Source organism: Neolamprologus brichardi, chromosome 22, assembly GCF_056152115.1.
Source record: "Neolamprologus brichardi isolate AB-2024 chromosome 22, ASM5615211v1, whole genome shotgun sequence".
In the NCBI taxonomy this organism is placed as follows: Eukaryota; Metazoa; Chordata; class Actinopteri; order Cichliformes; family Cichlidae; genus Neolamprologus; species Neolamprologus brichardi.
This window is the reverse complement of record NC_142124.1, coordinates 26,895,001-26,922,425: the sequence shown is the minus strand read 5'-3', so window position 1 is coordinate 26,922,425 and position 27,425 is coordinate 26,895,001. Positions and strand designations below refer to the sequence as shown.

Genomic DNA, 27,425 nt, shown 5'->3' with positions numbered 1-27,425 from the left:
GTCATCTGTATTATTTTTCATTACTCCTGTTGTTTTATTGTTTGTAGATTTGTTGTTTTTAAATGTGCTTATAAATGAATTGACTTAGTTTTGCATTATCTATATAGTTCTGTTGCTCGTGTGTGTGGTAGTTTAAGCTGCACCTAGAATGAGATATGCTGCATAAACAAAGTCTTGCTTATTTCCATTTTGCACAGGTTTACATAATTCACACTCACAAATGCTAAACTTAAAGCTCATCATCTGTGCGCTGCAGTCTGTCTGTAACCTGTGCATACAACGGTTTGCTTATTCATATAGGAGTTCATTATTTTCTAAATTAAATTACCTTCTAAAAATACAGGCCAACATACATGGGCCGACCAAAAGCACGACATCAAGAAAAGACACGGTGTGAAGTACTCATCACTCCTTGTCACAACATCAAAGGTGGCGGTGCTTTCATCAGGCCCGCAGGTCTAGCTGGAGCAGGTCATCTCCACATAATACCGGGCCTGCTTTTCTCATGCAGATCATAAGAGGGCCAATTTGTGATTTAGATCAAGTCAGGAGAGATGATGCTGGATTTTCAAAGAGTTAATTTTAACCCCTAAGTAGGTGTTATTTCTTTTTCCCTCCATAATGACAGATAAAAGGGAGGGCTGTCGCAAAACAGAAACAGAAGCACACTGACCAGTGCAGCGAGTATATGGTTACGTAAACAAGCAGTTTATAGACGTACACCAACAATGTGACAGAACTTCATGGCTTTACGGTATTATAGAAAGTGGCCAAACCTTCTGGGTAAATTATATGTAAAAGCTTTGGACTCTTTACATTATATAGCTTCAGATATTTGCTTTAAAATCAATATTTCTCAACATACACTTATCCAATTTAAGATAGTTCATCGGGGGCATTGGTCCAGGGATAGACTGGCACACATATACCCAGGGGTGGACCCAGCCTGTATAAGGTGTGGGGTTGCTCCTGGTACATTGTTTCATATGTACTGGTCCTGCCCTTCTTTGTCCACCTTTTGGAAATCTGTTTTCCATACCATGTCTGAAGTCCTGCAGCATCAAATTGGACCAGAGCCACTCTGTGCTATGTTTGGTGCAGTCCAGAATCTGAATCTGTCCAACTCCAGACCCAAAACATTAAACTTTTCATTATTGTTGGCCAGGCGAGCTATACTGCTGAAGTGGAAAGACTCTTCTCCCTCCTCACACACACAATGGCTAAAAGATATAATGTCTTGTATGGATTTAGAAAAAAATTAGATATACAGTTCGTGGGTCTAAAAATAAATTTTATAAACTGTGGTCCCCCTTTCTGGACTTCTTTGAAAGGCCCACAACTACTGTTACTGAGTAGTCCAAGGAAGCACCAGGTAGAGTGACAGAACAGACAGCAATGGAGGCGCACACGATGTGAAGTCACACATTTTTGTAGGCGTTAAAAGACTAAAGGATGAAATGATTCTGCGCAGCGGTTGGACGACTTCATTCAAGATCTGTCGCCGCAACAACTGCCGAACGTCTGTAGACGAAAGCTAAAGATTATGCTTTTGAACTAGTGGGAACTGAGTCATAACACTGAATCATTTTGATAAGTATTCTGAGCTACTACGCTGGGCACAGAGATCTAAGCTGAATAAATAATTCAAAACTGCCAATAGGGTTTCAAACTATTTGTCTCCATTTCAGTCAGTGAATTTTTACATTCCTCTTTGAAAGCAGAGAGGGAGCAAAATTATCCCCAGCGTTTCAAAGTGAACGCACATCCAACCTGCTTCTTTGTTCGTGGTGTACAAAGCAAATCATTCACTAATGAAACAGCAGTACTGCTGCCTTCCATACATTTAATATAACTCACAACTATAGATTGCTTGCTTTAGTTGTGGAGCAACACCCTAAAGTTTTGAAGGTGGCAGGGATTCGTTTCATCCTACTACCAACAGATTTCCATGCATATGTGATGACACCTGCAAAAACAGCAGATCGTTTTCAGTGCACCTGGTGCTGTGCCAAAGAACAGAGTACAGTGAGTTAATGACTGTCACTGCCTATTCCCGAGAACCCCACAACACTAATAAATGAACCACGAGGTCAGTATTCTGCTCATTTGAAGAGGACCCTGTTGCAGAAGAGTAATTCTCAGAGTCTGCCACATATTTCTTTGAAACCACGACCACAAAAAGCAAGACTATGCAAACTCTGTAGGTACAAAAAGGACAACAACTGTTGTTTTAAGCCTATAAAATATTTCTGGCTCTATGTTTTTCCTGTGTTCTTGGACTCTGCTGGAAATGCTTTAAAATATTTGGCTTTGCATGAACCTCAGTTCAAAGCTAGGTCATGCTGGTTTTGTAAAGCAAACATAAATATAGTTAAACAACAGTATATAATATATAGTTAATGTGTACCATTTTCTGTGGACACTTCCTACTTTGCAACTGCATATTTTTATCCTCGGACTGCACTAGAGTAGTTTTGCATGACTCTCAGGTCAAAATAATCTTTATTTATGGGCCTCGGTGCTGCTACTTCCCTTAAAGACAACTTTCCTCTGATTAGTTTTCCCTCACAAAAAGGTTTGAACAACACACGAGGTGATCTCCCTCCCAGAGCCGTGAAAGTCATAAAGAAAATCCCCCGACTGACATCATACAGAAAGACAAATGGGGGTTGGGGGGGGAAGGAGAGTCTGAGACAGAGTGGTTAGAAAAAGCTCAGTCCAAAGCTTGACCTTTTAACCCACAGGAATTACTTTGTATCCGACTTTGTTATTTGAAGTTTTGCCCATGTTTAATATGACTATACGTGTCAAAAAAGTGAGAAAAAGTATAATGGGTCGACTTTTTAAAAAAACTATTCAATCAAAGTGTTTGTCATTTTGATGTGATTGGGGACATTGTTGAGGCAAGATAGCAGGGTGGTAAAAATAACACTGTGAGAACCAAAAACGCAAAGATCGTGAGAGCTGGGCCCACACCTCAGTCAGTTCTGCAAATTGCAATCAATAGGTGCTGATTTTGCAGGCCTAGTCTGACACAAAAACGTGACATACTCCCTGCACACTAAATGTAATGGTGACTGAAGGGGTATTTTTAGCTACAGCAGCCAGCAATAAGGGACAGCTTACTCCATGTTTATGTCCACATTTAACCACTGAGATTATTAAACACACAATGAATGCTTGTTATACACTAAATGTCTTGTCAGCATTTGGACAATGTCCATAAAGAATTAAAATCAAAGCCCAAACAATCCTTTGCCAAAAAAACAGTCAACAGAAAACACACTAAAGAAGAATTAGAATATCATGAAAAGGGTCTTTTTTTGTACTTGGTGCTAATTAAGCACATGCAGCCACAATCAAAAGAAAGGCTGTTGATTTGAAAGCTGTCCAGATGACAGTCATCACAGCCTGCCTCCTCCTCAAGGAGGGTAAGACGCTGAAAAGGCTGGATGTTCACAGAGTACAGCATAGAAGCACACTAAAAAAGGCGTTGATGGCAAAGGAACAATCTGGTAGGACAAACTGAATCTTTGCCTTTTGTCCCGTCTTCCTCCCATCACCCTCCGACTGGTCCAGGCACTCAGTGTTGCGATTGGCATTTGGGATAGAGAAAAGATTTTAGACGCTGTATTTCTAATGTGCACAATGAACTTTTCTACGTGTCTTCTGTCCTGTCATGGCTGCCCCACCATGAACCTGGCTCTGCCGGAGGTTTCTTCCTCTTAAAGGGGAGTTTTTCCTTCCCACTGTCGCCAACTACTTGTTCAGAGCGGGTCGTCTGATTGTTGGGGTTTTCTCTCTAATATTGTAGGGACTTAATATAAAGCACTTGAAGCAACTTCTGTTGTGTGGCACTATATAAATACAACTGTATTGAAATTAAGCCCACTATTAAAGTAACTGGGATTGCAATAACATCTCAGCTGTGCCATAAACTGACTGCCTCCATGTCCTGCTGCTTGTTGCAGTAACTCAAGGAGGTTTAAACCCTTTTTTGATAGGTCCTAGCAAATATTTGAGTATTTTGAGACAATGGATTTTAGATTTTCATAAGATACAAATCATAATCATCAAAATGAAAACAAAAAGGCTGAAAACAAATATGAAACTTAACTTTTTCACGATGTTCTCAGTTTTAGAGATATTCTCGTATTTTAATTTTTTAACAGTATCTCCACATGGAAATAGATTTTATATCTCCGAGTTTTACTTTACCTCTCTCCTTGACATTTTTCATTCAAAATAATTTTCACATTAAAATTTCAACATGACACCCAGTGAGGGCTGATGTCATGATCTCCATATTCTCAGTAAGGCCTCAGTCATACAAGAGAATGTGAGAGGTTTTTCACTCGGGTGCCTCGTGACCTGACGCTAAATAATGTTTCGTGTTCTTTTACACATCGTACGTGGCAGCTGTTACACTCAGAATTCAGATTTATGCAGAGGAACAGTTTGTAGTAAAATCTGCTAAAATCCTCCACTCCACACACACTCAGTCCCCAACAATTTCTAACAGAAGACTTATTAACACATATTTATCCATCTTCAGTATCGTCTCATTTGCTATCACATTGTTTTAAGAGATCAACACATGTGTAAAACCTGAACTATTCTATTATTTTGTTACTACATTACTTGTTCTCTTATTTTTGAGCCACAAATTTATGCTGTTTTTGATAAAATGTCATTAATGAAGTGAACAAGCTGCATCTGTTTATAATTTCTAAATGATGAATTTTCCCCACTTAGATGGGGCCCATTCTCAGCCTGATGTGTGGTTTCTGTGCACACCACCCCTGGCAAGTCTGCCCCTGGTTCATACCACAACAGAATTGAGATTTATCACAGGCAATTGTGGTATTATCACAAACAGACTGCATGTAAGTGCCAACTTGATCCAGTTAAACTAAAGTTGATATCCATCCTACTGCCGTTTTATCCCTGTCTTACAGCTAGCTTGACGCGCCAAAGCCAGTTTGAAATTTGAGGATTTCAAAGGCACATTGTCACAATTACTTTGACCATGCAGTGGTTTCCAACGACCGTTTTCCCTGATGTGACGTAGCGTGAACTATACATGATTAATAGAATGCACATCCATAAAATTTTCCTCCTCAACAGCAAAGCATTTTTCCAGGTCAACACAGTGCTAAGTGAATAGGATTTTAACAGGTTCCTGTAAAGTATGGATCACTGAGCATTTCACACATCCTGCCTATTCATCACATTCTTTAAGAGATCTGTCAACTCACTCTGAAGAGGCCCAAAAGAACAAAACGCTACTGAATTGTGTCATAAACATTATGAGTAAAAGGTCAAATAAGATGTGATCGGTAGAATAGAGAAAACTCAAACTGGCACTTAACTTAGACTATAAAAAATATAAACTGCAGGCATGGTGGTGGGTATGTTGGGAGGCTTACTGAGAATATGGAGACTGGTTATCTGACAACCAGATAACCAATTGAAAAAGGGTTTACAATGTCAATAAAAGCTTATTTTATATCAGTAAAAAGTAAATACTATATGCATGACACTGCTCCCAGAAATTAAAAAACAAAACAAAACAAAAACACACACACACACAGAAAAACCATCAGATCTCAGCAGAGGGGGAAAAAGTCATGCTGGAAACACCGATATGGACTGTGTCAGGAAAGAAACTAAAATGATCGACCTACAGAATTCCCAGACACCCAAAGTGGAAAAAATGATGCAGCAGGCTAGTCCATGAGAAGTCCAGCAACTCTAAATGGTACTCAGTAGTTTGTATGACTCCCACGTGCCTAACAATATCAGGATAATCCTCAGATAGTGTCCTTTTGGAATTCTTTCCAGATCTATTCTATTGGATTTAGGTCAGGCAACCATGGTTCCTGTCGGTTCTTCCAGGAACTACCTGCATACTCTTACCACATGAGGCCTGGTGGTCCTTGGTTCCACCGGGAGGAACCAAGGACCCACTGCACCACCGCAGGATCTTACAATGGGTCCAAGGACTTCATCCCGACACCCAATAACACGCGGGGCGCTGTTGCCCAGCCTGTTGAGATCTGTGTATCCCTCTATTGATATGCTCCTGGCAGTGCTCATCCTGTTCCTGCTTGCACGAAGGAGCAGATACCGGTCTGTGGGGTCCAGGTATCGCCTCATGCTACCAGTAGTGACACTGACCGCAGAAAAACACAAAACTAGCGAAGAAACTGTCAGAAAAGATGAGGGGGGGGGACACATCTGTTAGGATGCCTGGGTCGTTGACCCAGGGTTTTTGAGTTTATTATATTATTTATAATTTCTAGTCTTTGGGTTTTCGTTAGAGTCATGTCTTATGGTTTGTCTCTGTGTAATCCTTAGTTGCTGTCTCCCCTGTCTGCTATATCCCCGTGTCCAGTCAGTGTCTGTCTGCCCTGGTCCCACATCTCTGTTCCCTCTGTTGTAGTGCCTGCATGTGAGTCTGTGTCTTTTGTTCAGTCTGTGTTATGTGTTTCCTGTTTTACTTTGAAGGTCTCTGTCTTATCTCAGTGTGTTCAGTTTACGCTTCCTTGTCTCGTCAGTTCTGATTTGCCTCAGCTGTGTTTCCCTCCTGTTGTCCATTCCCTGATTGCTCCCTCTATGTATTTAAGCCCTGTGTTTCAGTTTGTCATTGTCGCGATCTACCGTTTATCTAGCTGTGTGTTCTGTCAGTCTGTTCGTGTAAGTTTATTTTTGGATACTCAGTTTTGTTGCTTTTTTGAGTTTCACATTAAAGCTGTTTTGAGTTTAAGTTTTGATTTCCGTGAGTCTGCATTTTGGGTCCTTCGTATCACCACCCCTGCGTGCACACAGCCGTCACATAACAACATCAGGGGCCTCCACGTGGGTTGTCTCATTGTTCCCCCACTAGTGCACCTGCTGTTAATTTCATTAACGCCAAAGCACCTGAAACAGATTAACAATCGCTCGGCTACCGAATGAGACGGAAATCATGTCGTGTTATTTTAAGCACAGAACCACTGCAGTGGGGTCGGCCATGGGGGGTTGAGCTGTATGGGGAGAGGAGAATCAGGACAAAGTATAAAGTTGAGTGAATGTAATTTATGTTTGGAAAATGCCCAAATGCTTATTGAACCTGGTCGTTTTTTCATTAAAGACTGATTTGACGAAAGAAAAAAAAAAGATGGGTGGGTGATCGTCTTGGCAGGGTCCAGCTTTCATTTTCTTAAGGGGGCTCCTGCCAGGAGAAAGTTTTGATAACCACTAATTTAGGGTGATTAAGTTTTACGCTTTCACATCGTAGACAGATGATGTTGTCAAACACAGCATGTATTCGTTCGTTTGGCTTACTTCAAGGTATTTGATCTTGATATGATTTAGTAAAATATTCCATTTTTCAGCCAGAGCAGGCAAGAAACAAGCCTGACTAGACTACACTCAGCAACACTCAGTTTTAAACAAATAGTGAAATTTCTCACATTCTCTTTGCTCATAAGAAGCCTAAAGGTTAAATCAGTTTGTTAGTGACCAGATTTTGTCCCGTAATCCTATTTTGAAGAAGAAGGAGACAAAAAAAAAAAGCTTCTCCCTAATTCATAAAAGGTCACTAAAGCGTATGGCTATGCATAAGGAGATATGACCTTTTGCACATTTGCCTAATGTGCAAGCCACTATTTTATTTTGACATAAACTTATTTAATTTTTCTTTTCACTTTATTCACATTGTGTTCCTTACTTGATATAAGCATATTTAAAATGCCGTGCATTTGTTCTGGAAGCTTAGCATTTGCATTGAGAACAGCGTAACTCAGAAAAAGAGACACAGAGACAGACGAGTTAAAGTTCTTCAACAAGAGTAGAGTGGTAAATGAGATGCAGAGGTCACAGCAGAATGTAACTCATTAGCGTAATCTGCTGGTCTGCTGTTATAACACTAATATTACTGTACATATTAGGTGGTGACATGCTGTTGAAAGTGTGAGCAGTGAAAAAGGCAAGCAGGGAGTCAAAGGAGGACAGTAAAAGGTGAACAGCAGACGGTGGCAGCTATCTTATTAGCCGTGATGGAAACATTACCCAACACTGATGAGGGAGCCAGTTAGCTAGCTAGGTGACAAAACATGCCTCATGACAGTAACAGTGAAGGACAGAGACAGGAGAAAGAATCACAACTGCATGGAGTAATGAGCAGATTTATCTTTGTAAAGCTGTATTTATTCATCTTTGTCTGCACCTGTGGATCATTGCAAGTCATCTCTAGGACACATTCACGAGTTGATGTCACTAGCAATCCAGCAACACACAATTCTGGCCCAAAGATTAACCATACTCAAAGCCACCCACTTGTTGGGAGCAGGTGAGATGATTCTTTTACAAAATGTCATGCATTTATTAGAAAACAACACTTAGATAACAGACAGTCACGCAGAAAGATGCTGCAGTGGTTCACTAGTTGAATTCTACAACCACAAAATCAAAAGCTTTACCATACAGCAATTTACCAGCTAAAAAAAAGTCTTGTTTTATTCTGAATTTAACAGTGATGCCAGGAAGGAACTATATGCTATACCTGACAAATACGAAGCGCTACCTTTAGTTGAATTAATTAATTACACAGCTATATGAAGATGACTAATTGGGCATTAATAACACAAATTTAATTAGTTTTAGCTTTTTTTCCCCCATACTGGTTCTGAAATACAATTTTCATATTTACTATATCAGCATTGGTAGAAACTGTGGTCATGTGAACTACGTGATGGTTCCCTTTTAAGTCTGCTTCACATGTAACTTGATACAGAACATGGCCTGAGTTCAAAAAAGAAATAATAAACAACACTGTACTGTTTTTGTCACGTCCGGTGTGGCAGACGTGTGGAATTGGAGATAGGACCCAAAATGCGGCAGCTCTGGTGCAGATGAGTGTTTATTTAACAAAAGAAAATACAAACAGCAATGGCGTGGGTGAAGGTGAAACAGGAAAACCTAAACTGGGTAAAACTAACAAAACAAACCAGAAACGAAGATGCAGGGAGGTCCGGGGAAATACATACGGGGAGACCGAGGGGAAACAACACAGACGAACCAGCACGAGGACGAGGTAACACACCCTATAAATACACACGGCAGGAATCAGGGGATGGGAAACAGGAGGGGAACACACCTGGAATACATGACAACTGATGAGGCAGGGGAAACGTAAACAGAACGCGCTGGCATAAGACACAGCCCTTCAAAGTAAAACAGGAAACACATACACGTAATGACAGACTCAGAGACGCGGACTAAACACAGAGACCTACTACACTAAGGGAATGCACAAGCAGGGAAGACACCAACCAGAGGGAACACCACTAAACCCTAGAAAATACAAAACCATCAAAAGTAAAAGTACATAACCAAAAACACTGGGTCACCAACCCAAGACCATGACAGTTTTATCTGTTAATATTGTCTACATCCACTAATCATTAAATACCAGTGTTTCCCCAATAGTGAATTCATTGGAGGGCAGAAAGAAGAAAAAAACAGGAAAAAAAGAAAAAGGGTTTTTTTAAAAAAGTAAAGTAAGAAAAAAGAAGATGATGATGAAAAGGAATAGACTGGATGAGGAGAACGGTGGAGACTAAACACTGATGCAAGCAGCTGCTCTACTACTACACAAATAAGGAGGATTTCTCCTGGTTTTCTTTCTTTTTTTAAGAGACATAAAGAGGAACAGATAAGTAGCGAGACAGGAAGGGGAGGAGAGGGAGAAAAACAGAAAAACAGATCGTAAGGATAAGCTGCTGTATTATTGAGCAGTTTTGTACCACCACTTCCAAATTCTCTCTCAACTTCTCTTTTTTTAAAATTCAATAGTGCTTATCAGAACAAGTAACGCTGACTCTTCAACAGGGGAAATTCAAACAAAATGAATGTGTGTGGACTCTGCATGGGTAAGCAGACAATGGGTTTTTGAATAAATGTTATTACACTGTGAGCCCCATGTGTCTAAAATATTTATTGTAAACTATCTCAATCCCTCATCTGTGAGCCTTGTAGAGGTAGTCTTAGAAGGTCCAGACGTGCTATTATTTACTCTGTGAGTGTTAAATGGTAACAGTGATGCATCAGTGGATGGTCAAAGGTCATTTCAAACACAGGTGCCCCCTATGTTTGGTGCTGCATGTTATTAACACAGTAAGAAAGGAAAGTTGGCGGCACCGACTTCTATCTAACAACTAGTTTGCCAAGCTGTGAAAAAGAGCACTTATCCTGATGTTTTTGTTTTTATATTAATTACACATTTCAGATCATCGTCGAAACATTTTAATAGAAGACAAAGCTAACCCGACGAAATACAAAATGTGCTTAAACGATCATTTCATTTATTAAAGGAAAAAAGTTATCCAAACCTATCTGGCCCTGTCTGAAAAAGTAATTGCCTCCTAAAACCTAATAACTGGTTGTGCCACCCTTGGCGGAAAGAACTGCAATCAAGCATTTGAAATTACTGGCAATGACTCTTTCACATCGCTGTGGAGGAAGCATCTCAATTAGATTTAAGTCGGGACTTTGACTAGGCCACTCCAAAACCTTCATTTTGCTTTTTTAGCCATTCAGAGGGTGACTCGGTCGTATGTTTCCGATCGTCGTCTGCTGCATAATCCAAGTTTGTTTATTTATAAGGACAATTCAAGTTAATCGACATTCACACCTAAATTCATCATGTCAGATTTAGCCACATAGACTAATTTTCATCTATAGTATGCGAATAAGTAAAATACAGAAAAACGTAGGAATTAAACTTATATCCATATACCAACGCGAGCTCGAGTTTCAGGACATGAACTAATAGCTGGATATTCTCCTGCAGGATTTTCTGGTAGAGAGCAGAATTCATGGTACCTTCAATTGTGGTCCAAGTCCTGAAGCAACAAAGCAGCCCCAGACCACACTACCTCCCCCATGTTTGACTGTTGCATGATGTTCTCTTTATGAAATCCTGTGTTAGTTTTTACACATGATGTAACCTTCCAAAAAGTTCAGTTTTGCTTAAGCAGTCCACAAAATCTTTTCTCAACAGTTTTAGGGATCATCATGATGTTTTTAGGCAAATCCCAAAATGTTGATTTTCTTCCTCATCCTCTCGAGTCTCAAGAAGTCACTGGGATGATGATGAAACGTTTCTGTTCACATCCAGATGAATGGAATCAACTTTTGGGATTTCCTTACCATGGTTGAGCACGACTCTTTGTATTCTTTCTGGTCAGTAACAGATTTTACTTTTAACTCTCCAATGGATGCCACGCTTACCACCGTTTCAGGTTTTTCTCCATTTGTGAGTAATCTCACTGTTGTTCAAGTCCCAAATCCTTGGAAATGGCTTTTTAACCCTTTCCAAACTGATATATGTCAATACTTTCTTTCTCACCTGTTCTTGAGTTTCTTTAAATTTTGCATGATGTGTTGCTTTTAATGATCTTTGGACGACTTCACTTGGTCAGGCTCTATTTAAGTGATTTGATTTAACAGGTCTGGCAGTAATTAGGTCTGCCGGTGCGGCTGGTCAAATTCTATTAACCATATTTCTTTGAGTAAAGTTAACAATATGCAGTTACTCAATGAAAGAGCATTATTCTGCTAAGCAGGCATGCAGGGCAATGAGGAAGTGATGTAGTAACAAAAGTCATAGAGCGTTAGCACAGCGTTTGTGCACGTTTCTCTTTGAAAATAACACTGCAATTCAGAGCAACGACAGGCAGCTGAAGGAGAATCATTATGTTTCTGATATAATTTGCTGACGACAGTGTAGGTCCTGTAGGTTGAGGATGATCATCCTCTAAAAAGAAAATCTGATGGCTGAAGAGACGATCTTATTACAAGTAATTCCACCACAAAAATCAGAAATACCCAGAGCTCGGCTTTAAACATTCAGAATGAGAAAGAGCTAAAGGTAAAGACAGAGGCCGAGTTTTAGGACACACTCATTCTGAACATCTCCCCTCTTATTAAAATAAATGAACACTTTTAAAAGCAACTATCCTAACCACATCGAATAATTTCAATTTTCTGATCACTCAATGAGTAAGAAAAATCTGACAAAGTGTTTAATGCCAGTTTTTGGTACTAGCCAAGTTTTCAAAGTATTGTGGTAAAGATGTTTTATGAATATCTTTATTATATATTTAAAAATCCCAATCCTAAATTTACCTTAACCAACTGAGATACAAAATACAGCATGCTCTGCACGACTCTCCATGCAAACATGGAAAGGGGCCAAATATTCACACATTATGTCAACAGTACAGTCTGTCTGTGGGTGAGGAGACTTCTTGCACGTTAATATGCGCTGCGGTTTTTGAGCACCTTGCTTTTAGGTTGGTGAGGGTCAAGGACTGAAGATATAAAGCCCACTGAGTCAGTAAATGTGGAATTGAGCCATAATAAATTTTTAAAAGAAGAAAGAAAAAGGTTAGTTCACTTTAGAGTTTTTAAGACTCAGTCTACTGAAACATTTCTAAACCTTTCAATTTCAGCACATTTCAAATATTTTCAGATCTAGTCGATAACCAATAGATACTGTATAATAGAGCTGTGAGGCTGAGAGAGCTAAGGGTGCTATAGAGATAAGGGAGAGGGGGCTGTGATGACAGGGTGATGGTATAACAGTCGGTGCAGCACATCTATCAGCACAGTGCCAAGATTGATGGCTTAAACTGCAGATATTATTACTGCTAATGATTCACCTCAAGTGGCCATTACTCTGCTATGATCCGTCTCCCTTACTTGGAGTTTTTTCACGACTAAAATAGTAAAGTGAAGCGAGACAGACCAGGGAATAAAAGTGGGTGAGGATGGGTGAGGATATGTGAGGCCATGAATATCCATTCAGTGTGCCTTCACGTCTGCCTCTATCTGACCCATCTGTGAAAATATCATCTTTATGTCCTCGGGTTTGGTTAACAATAGTGTCATAGCAGGGCTGCTGCTGCAGTGGTTAAAGAGAATGTCAGTATCTGCTCCCCAAATCAAGAGAGAAAACTGTGTATGACGCAAAATGAAGCTTTACAAATGAGATTTATCACCAGTTGCTGTGACAAGGGAAGCTCTGTGATAGGTTATTATTCATTCCTTGTCTGCGACTGCAGTCGCTAACTTGAGTTAGTATTGTTATTTTATCTGTTTGAATGATGAAGTTACACGAATAAGATATAAAAGCTGCATGGAAGTTGAAAGTCACAAGATCAAACATTGAGGAAGAACCATTGAACAGAGACTTAACAGCTTCGTTACTGTCAGCATTTAGAAAACACTGCTTCATTTTGCTAAATATGAGATACTTTAACACTTCCTTTAACAACTTTAGGCAGCACTGAGCATTGAATGATGAGTGAATTAGTCTTCTGCAAAGCATTTACTGGAAAAGCTATCAGCAGAATGTGAAGAAACAACTGTGGTACAATGTCCATCCTTTATATACAGTCAATGTTATCCATGTTATCGTATTCTAGTTACCATAATTGTCGGGCTATAAGCCGCTACTTTTTGCACAAGCTTTGAACCCTGTGGCTTTTAGTCAGGTGCGGCTTTTCTATGGATTGTCCATGATTTTTGTCATATCGTAAGACGATTTGTTTTGTTTGTTCCGCTGTTGTACGGCACTACGTTGCCTGGCAGAAGGGCATGTGATCAGACACACAGTATTGGGGTTCAAGAGTGGTATGTTGGTCACATGTCCATCCGCCAGGCAACATAGTGCCGTACAAGCAGCGCGAAAAACAAACTTCAAAGTAGCGCTACGCGTTCAGCGGGAGGTGTGGATGATGAGCGGCGATAAACTTGCGAAAAGCAAGTTTTGCTCAACTCCACCAGTGGATTCTGACAGCGTGGAAAAGTGTGAAAACATCCATGATCACCAACGGATTTCGAAGGGCTGGACTGCTGCATGATGGAGAGGAGGACACCGCCACGGCCCTTCTGAGGGTGTTCGACTCTGACACTGACAACGAGGATTTGTTTGGTTTTGAAAGTGACAACGAAGGAAAGAAGCGGAGAGTGGAGGACGAAGCCATCCTGAGCCTGTTCGTATCCGACACTGGAGAAGAGGACTTTGGTGGTTTTAGTGCGCAGGAAGATGGTGGTGAATGACTGACTTTTCTTCTTGTTAAAGCCGTGTCACTGCACCTGAGCCTAAAAGGTAGTCCGAATCTATTTTTCTGGTGTGCTGTAGGTTATTGTTATGTACTACATTTGTTACTCATTTATGAAGCACAGTACATGTTTCGTACTTGTAATTACCGACACTTGTACATATACCTAAAAAGTTATGCAAATATGTACCCATAACTTGTTTTTCAAAATATTAATAAAAGGGATGTGTCTCCAAACAGCCATCTCTTTCCTGACAATTCCCTTTGTGCATATTCTCTTACATATGATAAGTCAACATTGAAACACATGCGGCTTTTAGTCAGGTGCGGCTAATGTATGTACAAAACAGGATTTTCCCCTGATTTTAGCTTGTGCGGCTAATATTCAGGTGCGCTTTGTAGTCCGGGAAATACGGTAATAGGCCAGCGAAAGATTTAGAAATTATGATTATTTATGATACTATTTATGACCATTCATTCATTCTTTATTATTCATACCTTTTTGTGCACTTCATATCCACTTTAAAGTTTACTGTGTTGTGTTTTGTTGTGCTTTTGAGGCGATGTGGGACAGTTTGTACTACGTATGTCAGTACAATAAAAATAAATAGTTATCTTATTATTATACTGTTGTTCACCAAACTAGCCCACCAGTCTCTGCAGACCCCACATTCACTCTTTAGATAAACTTCTTTATGTAAAAATTGTGATTTTTACAGTAAAATAAACATAAAAACAGAAAGGCTATACAATTTTTTAATAGTTACCTGGTAGCAGGGAGGGTGCTGACTCGGGTGAAAAACACTGAAGGTTCCACATCAACATGGACACCCAAAGACAACTCCCTGTAGTAGCCTTCAACTTTGCCTGCTCCCCCCGAGTACTTGAAGTTCAACACTGACTCCAAAGTCTGCAAAAGAACAGACGAGGGGAAAAAATGTAGATCAAAACAAATTAAAAGAAGCAGGCCCAGGTGTTGCAAAGTTACTCCAAAACAGATGATTCATGAACAACATGTCACATCCTAAAACTGAGAGGAGAAGGTGTTGAGTGTGGGTGAAAAAGCGTGGATTTTCTGGCTGTGTGCCACTATAATGGGGGGGAGGGTGGTGGAGATTGGACACACAGAATTACTCAAAGGTACTCTGTGCTGGGGAGAGAGGAAGGGCCACAGGATAAGCAGCCAAGTGGGCGAAGCGTGGGGAAATTAAAAGTGGCAATTTATGGTGAGCGAGCACTAGCTGACTCAGGCAATGGGGCTGAAACAGGGTAAAAGGATCATCCAAGGTCCTGCTTTTTTTTCTTATGAAGCATATATCATCTCTCTGAAAATTGCTGATGGAGGAACTGGCTGCGCCTTTCTAGAGAAAAAAAAAAATCACTGATTCCTTCATTATTTTCGCTCTTTGTCCACTTTTGTGGAGGCTGAGAGCCAAAATGGAATGATTTGGAGCCTGCTGGCTAGACAGCTGACCTATTACAACCTAATGAACAAAGCAGAGCCCACTGAGCAATGAGAGATAACAACATTAGAGAGAATTATTATTATTGTACATTCGACAGCTTAATTCCAAACTTACACTTATCTGGTACGGTTCTGGCTTTATTTCACATCCTGGTATATTTTCATGTTCTACAAACCTACACTCTTCCTTATACATTATAATGCCCTCCATGGCACCATGGATTCCCATGAAAGCTATTCATCTTCCCCTTAGGATGAAACCATTAGCATGCCTAAAAGAGTATCCTTTCTCTTTTGGCTGCAGATGTGCAGCTCAGTCTTGTCTCGTTATGTGGCCTGTGACAGAAGCTCTCAGCCACCGATGATGCCGTCTTGAGATGCCTTCCCTTGCAACTGAACCCAAAATGACAACTTGACCCTTGTAACCTTAGTGACTCACATGTTGGCAGGGTGGGGGGCAGTGTTTCACAAAGGACTTGGCTCATGTGACCCTTAAAGACTGACATTATTATTATTATTATTATTATTATTATTATTATTATTATTATTATTATAGGGTAGATCAATGGCTCTCAGGACCGCCACCAAGGGGAGAACCCCACTATGGATTAAACATATGGGACTCCATCAGTTTTTAGGATTGAAGACGTCTCTTGGATGTGAGGTGAAACATATTCACTGTCCAGCTGCCTTCATTTCAAGCACATAAGACCACCAATTGGTTGTCAAATTACACAGACACACTAACTCTGTTCTTTTAACTGGAAAAATTCAAAATCTAAAAAGAAGAAACTTGACTTACGTAGATCCAGACTAGAAACAAGTACATTTATCTGTAAACACGGTAGGACACAGATAAGAAAAACACTCAGCTAAATGAAATAAACCTGAAACTAGCTTGTTACCACTTTTCTTGCTGATTCTTTCTTGCTTTATACTAAGGTGTGCCTTAGGATAAAGCTCTGTAACCTTACATGTTCAACAAAACATTAACAATGTCAAACACCCCCAAATTATCCAGATTCACAGAAGTTAGTAAACCTAAATATCGTGAAGCTGATACGAGTTGATTTTCATCCAGCTTAACCAGACATTTCAAAATGAGTAGATATTTCTAAGCGAATTCATCTATTTTGTCTTATTTAATTGTAACATATCTTCCCACACTGTAACAGTGTAATCTACATTACATTACTACAACCAGATGATTTCATTGACCAACATGAAGGTCAATGAAACAAGACCTAAGCAACTCAACAAACAAACATATGTTTCAGCTTTGCTAATGCAAACCCAGAACTTTCCAGACATGCTCACTTAGGACACTAACTAAAACTGACAAACAGGTGCTGGTTGGTCTTTTATTCACCTTCCTCTTGCATTTTAAAAAAAATCATATTTAGTACAGTCTGACTGCATGTGTAACGCCACAATCAGCCAGAGAGAGCTCTAATGACGCTGTCTTATGCTTTACATACACACATGCTGAAGCAGACGTAAAAATTGACATGATTACAGTAATAAGTGGTGTTTGCTTAATCTGCCAAGTAATTCAAGTTAATTAAAAATGAGTTAAATTACCTGAAAAAGTAAGAAAATGTTAAATGGAGTGGTGGATAATATAAGGGGGCAAATTGCAATGATGTGTTGTTCATTAGTGAACTCATTCAAATGGAATCACAGCTACTGCATTAAGATGTGTGCATTAACTTTGAGATGTTTGATCTTAAAGCAAATGCACAACTTTGTTATTTTTAAGCAGCAGTCACCTGACTCCTATTTTCAAAACTGTCTGTCACAATATCCTCTTCACAGTAATGAACATTACATCTTTATACATAAAAAATAACTAGTTTATGGGGGGGACTGACAGAATAAGACATGGACAGTAACAGTATAGTGTGAAGTCTTTGGACTTATAAAAACACATAGTACAGTGGTAAATGGCCTGTATTTGTATAGCGCTTTACTAAACCAGTCATCCACCCATTCACACACACATTCAGACAAGCTACATTGTAGCCACAGCTGCCCTGGGGCGCACTGACAGTGGCTGTATCCTGGAATGTTGGTCATACATCACATCCCCCAATGAGTCTCAAAAACAGTGATGGGTTGACAAAATGTAACAAAGGTCAGTAACTTTTAAATTACAAATAAATAACTACACTAGACAAGGTACGGAAACAGTATGTAAGTAATACAGCTGAAGCCTATGATTTATTACTGCGCTGTACATAAATGCATTGATGTAGATTTAAAATAATGCATGCAAGCCAAAACTGTCTTAAATGACACATGACCTGAAACTGTGTTTCTGGCACTAATTTGGCTTCGAGTGGAAGAACAAGAAGAGAAAAAAAAGACAAAAAAAACTTTACACTTTAGTGGCAGATCAGTGTACTCAAATACCAAACAGCTAGAATAATGTGCTGTTAAACCACTGGTCTTAGTATCATATCAACAGCATCAGAATGCTTAATTTTAAGTCCAACCTTGTGATCGAATGCAAAATAAAACAAAGGCTGCAAATGAAAACTCTGATATCCTCTGAATACTTTCGTCCTCTACTACTACTGTGGAAGTGAAGCGGTGGAGCCAGTCTGCTTTGGATCTGGACGAAGAACAGCTGTCTTACAGTTCCAGGAAGAGACAGACTCATGCTGTGCTGGCAGCAGAATGAAAGGATATAAATCTCATTCAAATTGATTGACTAAATTCCCTCTGCTTCCTTGAGTAGAGAAACCAGTTGTAGACAGTTTCCAGGATAAGTCCACATTTTCTCTCACTTGTTTTCCTCCAACATAGAACAACTTTATCCTCCTAATACCGTTGTCTAGCTTTGCTCTGCAGCAGAACTCGTCTGTTGTCAAAATTATTTTAAACACATCAAACAGCCATAACATTGCACTGGGACACAAAATGCTTCATTCAAACAAACAACCGATGCTTCATATCTCTACAGTGTATTGCAACATATTTGTTTATAGTGAGCATTTCTAACAGTGAGACATAAAAAGATATGCAACTCATTTTTCCTCCAAGCCGACCCGTTGCTATGTTACGTAAGTGTCATCTTGTGGCTGCCTATGTGGTACTAATAACTTCAACACGATCCTCTCGAGGATCAGCGATTGTCTCAGCGACACTATCAAACAGCGATTGTGTACTCCGATTCTCTCTTCAGTCCAGGGCCAGCCCCTGAGCTCCTCGTTCATTCAATTCTCGCTCTCCTCTTAGGACTCCACGCCAATCACACCATGCTAAAAATATGTCCTTCTGTAATGAGCTGGCTGTGCTAGGAGCATGCCAGTAACAACACACTGCTTTAATAGCACAACACAATGCCTGGCTGCACAGATGCAGACACAACATGATTAGTGAGAATGCCCAGATTTGAGCAATCACTTTATCAATGTGTTCACCATCACTGACAACTACAGGTTGTATTTAGTGTGTGTGTGTGAGAATCTGCAATGATCACCACACTAGCATATGTGTAACTGCTAAGATTAGCCACAATAAGCAACCAAATGAATTCAATTTAGTTCTAGTCAGTTTTACTGCACATGAGTTCAAATTTTCAGCTGTGCAAAAACAGCAACACGTCTCAAAAAAAATTGTGTCTCTCAAAAAAGTTCATAAACACCTGGAAACTGAGGACACCAGCTTGCTTAAGTGGAGAGGAAAGTCGTCCCATTCTGACTGTTCCAACAGTTCTGGCTGATCTTTCACATACGTTTTGTTTCTTGACGCTTTAAATGTGTTCAACTGGTGAAAGTTCTGGACTGTAGGCAGGCCAGCTTACTACCTACTCTTCTACTACAAAGTCATGCTGTTGTGCTAGATGCAGTATACAGTTCAGTATTGTCTTGCTGAAATATAAGAGGGCTGGAATGCTCAAAGAACTGTGTACCGATGGTGTCTTTCCAGATGTGTAAACTATATATCCATAGGCAATATATTTACATATCCCCATACATGCAGACTTGTTTGTTTTATTCGATGTGATTCCCATGACAGAATTGTGGCCATTTTTAATGCAGCACTTCCCAATGGCCTGAAGATCACATATATCCAACATTGGTTTCCAGCCTTGTTCATTGCCCACAGAGATTTCACTAGATTTTGCTAAGACTGGGATGATATTAAGCTCTGTAGATGGGAAGATATTTACAGACATTACATTTATGTAGAGGAACATTACACTGGAATTGGTCACAATTTGCAAACAGTTTTTTACAGATTAATGAATTTCCATCCAGCTGTACTTCTGAGAAACTCTCAGGTGTAAAAAGAGGATCTTAGACATGTTACTGACCGGCTCCCAGTTGACCTAATGAGCTACAAAACGTTTCTCCAGCTGTTTTTTTTTAGTACCACTTACTTTTCCAACCTTTTGTTACTTACACCTAATTTAAAATGAGCTCATATTTTATTAAAGCAGTAATATTTTCTATTTTAAACATTTGATATGTTTTCTGTTGTGAATAAAATGTGGGTTTATGATTGCATTTTATTTCTATTTACATCTTACATAGTGCCCAAAGTCTTTCAGAATTGGGTTAGTGTGAATAGTTTAAAACAAACAAACAAACAATACATTTGGTTAACGTATCTCATAAAAATGAATCAGTTCTCTTACATATTTTAAAATAATTGAATTAACTCTACAAATAGAGAAACAAACTATATTTAGATTGAGTAAAGGCTTGAATATTTGGTATTTGATTGCTTTTATCCAGACCTTAGTTATCATGTCTGAAAGATGCGTCTCAGAGTCTCAGTCTCTGCAAAATAAAAAACTCTATCAAAGGACGAAATTCTCAAAGACAAGCACACAATGAGATATGTGGAAAATAAAAAGGCCTCTCGGATTACCATCGGAATAATAGTACAGTAATGTGTAAAAACGGCTCCACACTAAACCCAAAGATCTTAACTCTAAGAAGAGCTGAAGAATATAATAGACCTTGAAGATCGTTTTTGCTGATTATTCGCTTCAAACTTGTGAGAGTGCAAGGAACCAAATGACATAGAAATGATTCAGGATAACGGCTGGCAGTTAATATTATTGCTATCTAGCTTGTGCTAAGCCATTTATAATTGCTCACTCTGCACCTGTGACTTGGTGGTAAATAATCCACACAGGTCAGTGGACACAGGACAATGCTTACCTCTGCACAACCTCTACTCACTACCGTTCAACAGCTTAATATAAAAAGGGACCGAAAAAGGTGAATGTTGCCAAAATAAACTTACATATCCAGACAGAGAAGAAAACAGGGTGTTTTCTTTGCACCAACATCTTTGCAAACCTTATGCCAGCAATGACACAAAAAGACCGTTTACATTTTTATAAACCAATTTGCAACCATTCCTGCACATTTTTATGCCTGTATTGATGTTTTTCTACATGCTTGATAATAATATCACCATTAAGCTGGTCTAAATAATTATAAATGTACTACAGAAAACCACCATTGCCTTGTGTCTTCATTGGCCTTTTTTAAAATCTTTTTAAAAACACTTACTCACTGCAGACGGGACACGGATGGCAGATTGGCTTTTACCTTGAATGCCATCACGCCACATTGCTGTGTTGTGTCACAACAAAACCCCATAAGACCATCCTCTGTGTTCATCAACACAAAATGCAGCATCTGTTCGACAATGGATGTGCACACTGAACATCGTGCACTCCTACACATAATGGATTAACAAAAAAGGAGAAGACAAGACAAATAACTGAAGGCTTTTTGAATGCACTGGAATGGAGATAAAGACCCTGACGCATCGTGCTGAGAAGATTATGGCATGGCCACACGTCTCCTGACAGGAATACTAAGAAGCAGCATCACAGTGACAGGTAGGCAGAAATGGGGACTCTCAAAAATGCACAAACTCACGAGGTTTATTGACTGCTGTTTGTCGGCACAAAGGCAATGCTTTGGTGTTTCTTAGAGGACTTCAACATTTTGGAAAATTCACTTATAGGCTGTCTTACTCAGGAAATCAATATCAATTTAAGCAGTGTGGATTCAATACCAACGCAGTTCCTTGACAGCATAGTCAAGCACACTATGCAATTACCACTGAAGACACATGTATAGTCAATGAAATAAAAATAACATCAATTTTTGAAGTCTCTAATGTTTTAAAGAACAATCAACAGTCAAAAATGCAAAGAATTCTGTGACTAATGTGTTGTTTTTTTCACTTATTCTTCTGTTTGAGCAGAAAATACATTGCTTGCCCACAACTTTTGCGATGACTCAGCTGTCCATCTGCATCTGAAGGACAAAGGTCACTCTTTCGAGGATGCCAATGTTCACATTTTGGACAGAGAAGGCAGATGGTTTGAAAGAGGAGTTAACGAGGCCATCTATGGACACTGTGAACGACCAACAGAGGCGGTGGTTTACGTCACAAACTGTCTGCCATCTATAATCCAGTTTACATATCCCTTCCCAGACGCCCACTCACATCCTGGGCCATTTGACATCAGTAAATCACATGACAGGGTGGGGGCTAGGTTTCACAATGGGTTCACCCGAAACCTTGGCTGATTGTGACTCACACCCAGTTTTCACACCTTGGCTCGTGTGATTAGGCAGAGAATCAACACGGCGTCCATGACCCTCTTGGGGACACTGGCATAGGGCTTAAAATCCGGGGTTCTCCACCAATTGTTCAAGAAGCTTCTCGGATGAGAGGTGAAACGTCTTCAAGGAAACTTAATGAAGTCCAGACGCTTTTATTTGCAAGCTTCTTAGACTACGAAGACCTGGATGACTGAGAACCTTCACAGACAACCTCTGCGATGGTTTCCCAGTTCAGTGTGTTGTGGAAGCAGACGCCCAGGTACGGGAGCCATGTAACTCTCCCTTTTCCTTCCATGGTCAATCACCATGTCTCTGAATGATTTACAATCAGAACCAGATGATTTCTCTCAAGATGACACGACCAGGTCATACACCTATGCTCTGCACTCCTCTCCTGCTCATCAATTATACATAAAATTACTACAGAATCATCCGATTATTTCTATAGATTTGTATTCTAAGTTTAAGTTGTACTCAAAATTTGAGACATACAAGGTGAACAGGACTGGAGACAGCACAGTCCCTTGTGAAGCTTCTATACTACACCTCACCGTATAAATTAGGGTAGGGCTGGGCCATATCATACTGTTCACGGTAATACCGGTATAATGTTCAGCAACAATAAGAAAATGAAACATCGCAATAGAATATGGGTAAAACGCGCATGCGCAGTGCCTTTGTTTTCATACGCACATGGCGGCGACGGAGAATGAGAAGGGCGAAAGCGGATCGTTGAATGAAACTGATGAACCAGAATTGGTTTGTAAAAATGCTGCAACTTCAGTGGTGTGGGACTGGTTTAGCTTTCGTCCGTCAGATACACAACAAAGCACTATTTTTGGTAGAGCATGCTAGCGGGCCGTCGTTATTACCGTGTTGTTTGGAAAATACGGCACACTTAAAATCAATCCTTTGATTTTTCTGAAAATCGACAGCACCCCTTATAATCCCGTGTGCCTTATGTATGAATTCTGGTTGTGTTTACTGACCTCGAAACGATTTTATATTGTACACGGCGCTCGAAAATCTGCCAAATGTTTTAGTACGACTTTGCTAAGCTACGAACCCGCATCGCTTGATGGATTGTCGGAGCGTTACGGCTATCGTAGGCAGGAGCCTCGTGGAGTGATACGTACTGTGCTTCAACATAATATTACCGTATTGTGTGTGTATAGCCTCTTTTTAAGTTTTGTGGATATTATACATGGTTATGCTGAGGATATGTCAGCCAGTTTCCACTGGAAATGCCTTTTGGTTAAACTGGCAGCAAGGAATTTGCATTTGCACTGTTAAATTTTTATATAACTTTAATGCACATAAAAAACAGCTGCTTGTTTAAGTGAAAATACATTGATTTTTTTTGTTTTTGCACTAATAAAGTTGTGGAGTTGTAAAGTATTTTGTCTAGTGTCAATTATATCGTCAGTTATATCGTTATCGCAAATTTTCAAATGTATATCGTGATAAATATTTTTGGTCATATCGCCCTGCTCTAAGTTACAGCACAGCCCAGTCTCACATACCACATCACTCAGAAGATAACAAGCAGTCACTTCTGTCAGAATGAGATTAAGCTCTTTGCAGCATACAGATGATTTGGTCACCCATTCCCAGAAGAACAACGGTGAACACTTTGTTACATGAAACAGTCAGGATGGTATCTTCTGCTGCTTCAGACTCAGTTTACAAACGTGGCTCAGGATCAATGACAGCAGCCAAGGACTAATAAAAAAGTAAAACACTAAATTATAATCTTTTTTTTTTTCTTTTTTTTTTTTAAACAGGTGTGTTGGATTTCTCGGCTGACCTGTTCATGGTTGAAAGGTAACAGGGCATTTCCTGCAATCAGTGCCTTTAAAGTAGACAGAAAGAGGACATACTCTGAAAAACAAATGATAACTTTCGGCTGCTCCCTTATTTCCCAGCAGGTCACCACAGTGGATGGATTTGCATGTTTTGCTTTGACATTTGGCATCAGATGCCCTTTCTCACAAAACCATTTGTTCATTTGCCATATGGTAATTCTTTTTGTAACACTGTTTAGTGGCAGAAAATTCCACATTTCTCTCCTTCTATGAGTGTTAATAAATAGCATATTTGAATAATTCCTTCCCTCTTTAAAATAATGAACAAGGGTATGCTAACAGATCACGACCTCAGCCACTTAAAATGCTCTTATTATTGTACCAGTTGTAACAATATTGACACAGCCATGTTTGGGTAATGTTTTTTAATACCATCGTGCAATCTTTTTTAACTTTGTTTTTGAAATTTTTATTAAACACTAGTTTGGCTTTGTGGATATGTTGCTATCACATTCAATCCAACAAATGGTTTGAAGAATCAAAACATACGAGATCAGAACACTTTCATAGGTATAGAATTGCTCTCTCTCTGTGAGTCGAGCCTCATTAGGAAAAGCTAAGCAATCTGACCTAACTAAGGTCACTCAATTCCTTAAGATTTCATTTAAAGTGCATTTCATTCCACCACCTCCTGGTTTAATCTTACTCGTTAGACATGTACACTGAAGACACATGTATAGTGGGATGCAAAAGTTTTGGGCAACCTTGTTAATAGTCATTATTTTCTTGTATAAATTGTTGGTTGTTACAATAAAAAATGTCAGTTAAATATATCATATAGGAGACACACACAGTGCTATTTGAGATGTGAAATTAAGTTTATTGGATTTACAGAAAGTGTACAAAATCAGGCAGGTGCATAAATTTGGGCACTGTTGTCATTTTATTGATTCCAAAACCTTTAGAACTAATTATTGGAACTCAAATTGGCTTGGTAACCTCAGTGACCCCTGGCCTACATACACAGGTGAATCCAATAATGAGAAAGAGTATTTAAGGGGCTCAATTGTAAGTTTCCCTCCTCTTTCAATTTTCTCTGAAGAGTAGCAACATGGGGGTCTCAAAACAACTCTCAAATGACCTGAAGACAAAGATTGTTCACCATCATGGTTTAGGGGAAGGATACAGAAAGCTGTCTCAGAGATTTAAGCGGTCTGTTTCCACAGGTAGGAACATACTGAGAAAATGAAAGACCACAGGCTCAGTTCAAGTTAAGGCTCGAAGTGGCAGACCAAGAAAAATCTCGGATAGACAGAAGCGACGAATGGTGAGAACAGTCAGAGTCAACCCACAGACCAGCACCAAAGACCTGCAACATCATCTTGCAGCAGATGGAGTCACTGTGCATCGTTCAACCATTCGGCGCACTTTACATAAGGAGATGCTGCATGTGAGAGTGATGCAGAGGAAGCCTTTTCTCCGCCCACAGCACAAACAGAGCTGCTAAAGCACATTTGGACAAGCCAGCTTCATTCTGGAATAAGATGCTGTGGACTCACGCTGTGGGGCTGTGTGGCCAGTGCAGGGACTGGGAATCTTGTCAAAGTTGAGCGACACATGGATTCCACTCAGTATCAGCAGATTCTGGAGACCAATGTCCAGGAATCAGTGACAAAGCTGAAGCTGCGCTGGGGCTGGATCGCAGCAGGACAACGACCTAAAACACTGCTCAAAATCCACCAAGGCATTCATGTAGAGGAACAAGTAGAACGTTCTGGAATGACCATCTCAGTCCCCAGACCTGAAGATTATTGAAAATCTGTGGTGTGAGTCAAAGAGAGCTGTCCGTGCACAGAAGCCATCAAACCTGAATGAACTAGAGATGTTTTGTAAAGAGGAATGGTCCAAAATACCTTCAACCACAATCCAGACTCTCATTGGAACCTACAGGAAGCATTTAGAAGCTGTAATTTCTGCAAAAGGTGGATCTACTAAATATTGATTAAATTTTTTTGTGGTTCCCAAATTTATGCACCTGCCTGATTTTGTTTAGACAATTATTGCACACTTTCTGTAAATCCAATAAACTTAATTTCACTTCTCAAATATCACTGTGTGTGTCTCCTATATGATATATTTAACTGACATTTTTTATTGTAACAATAAACAATTTATACAGGAAAATAATGACTATTAACAAGGTTGCCCAAACTTTTGCATCCCACTGTATATTATATGGAGGTCTTTGTTCATTTATCTCAGGCATACTGGGTAAAGTTTAATAAAAACAAATGCTTCAAAAAGAATGAATGTTTGTCTTCCTTTTTTTCAAACAATGTTAGATTAACACTAATTTAATGGCAGTAACTGCAGACACAAGCACACAGAAAGAGACTTTCACCACATTATTTCCACGGACCTAGACCTACAAACCATAGGCATAAATCAAAGATACACTTACACTAGTTTCTATTATTGTTTGAAAACATTTACTTTTTCAACTTGTTCTTGTTTTTATTATCTGGAATCCAAGTCATCTTTTATTTTCAGATTTTCCATCATATCTGGGGCAGGTGGCTGAACGCAGGGTTGACAGAGGGTCACGGCGTACTTTGACAATGAGATGAAATTGTAGCCTCTGTGTCTAATTGTCCTTAAAATGAGGCTTGACCCCTGCTTCGGTTGCATCTGCCTAGTGGCAGGGAAGCGAGCCGTTTAAGTTGCCTGCTGCCCTCGACTTCAGCGGGACACTGAGAAATCGCCTGAGGGCATTCCGATGCAGTATGTTCATTTGGAAAGATGCTAGGACTGCATCTCATGTGTGTTCCTGGGTGTCAATCACTGAGCCAATCAGCTGGGCACCCGAGGGCGAACAACTTACAGAGAAATAGTGAAGAGTTAAACAGCTGAAGTGAAATCCAGATCAAATATCGGACAGGACTAAGTTGCCAAATGCCCTGCAGACACTTGGAAACTGATGCTTCATTACTGAAGACAGCGTATGACGGCGTCAAACTTGACGCAACATGCTGGCAACAATAGGAGAATGTGAGATTACTGTGCTGTCTGAATTTTATGCTTGCAAAGGCACTGTCAAAAATTTATGGCCTTGACACAGTTTGACATTAAGATGTTTCTGCTGAGCTTGTTGGCAACAGATTCAGGAGAGGGCAGGAGGACTGATAAGAGTGAATATGTTTTTATTGGCCCAGTGGTGTAATGACTTTGTAATAATCGCTAGACGATGAGGAGAGAGGGCGCTGTGAACCAGTCTGTTGATTTGACAGCCGATGGGGGACAGGGCGTCTAAAACTACTCGGTAACAAACACGCTGCACGGAGACATAAATAGCTAGCATTGCTGACAGGGAAAAGATGGAAGGTTTTATTTATTCACCTGTAATTTTTGGTAAGAAAGATGACTCGGGGATGTACAC

General features: G+C 39.8%; 1 protein-coding gene across 1 annotated transcript in view; it reads right to left on the bottom strand.

Moving 5' to 3' along the window:
• Nucleotides 1-27,425, bottom strand: part of trappc9 (trafficking protein particle complex subunit 9) — a 242,273-nt gene that overhangs the window by 96,364 nt on the left and 118,484 nt on the right. The window contains exon 19 of the mRNA XM_087835023.1: nt 14,882-15,024. Coding sequence (XP_087691149.1) covers nt 14,882-15,024 — 143 coding nt within the window. The remainder of the gene's footprint in view (nt 1-14,881; nt 15,025-27,425) is intronic.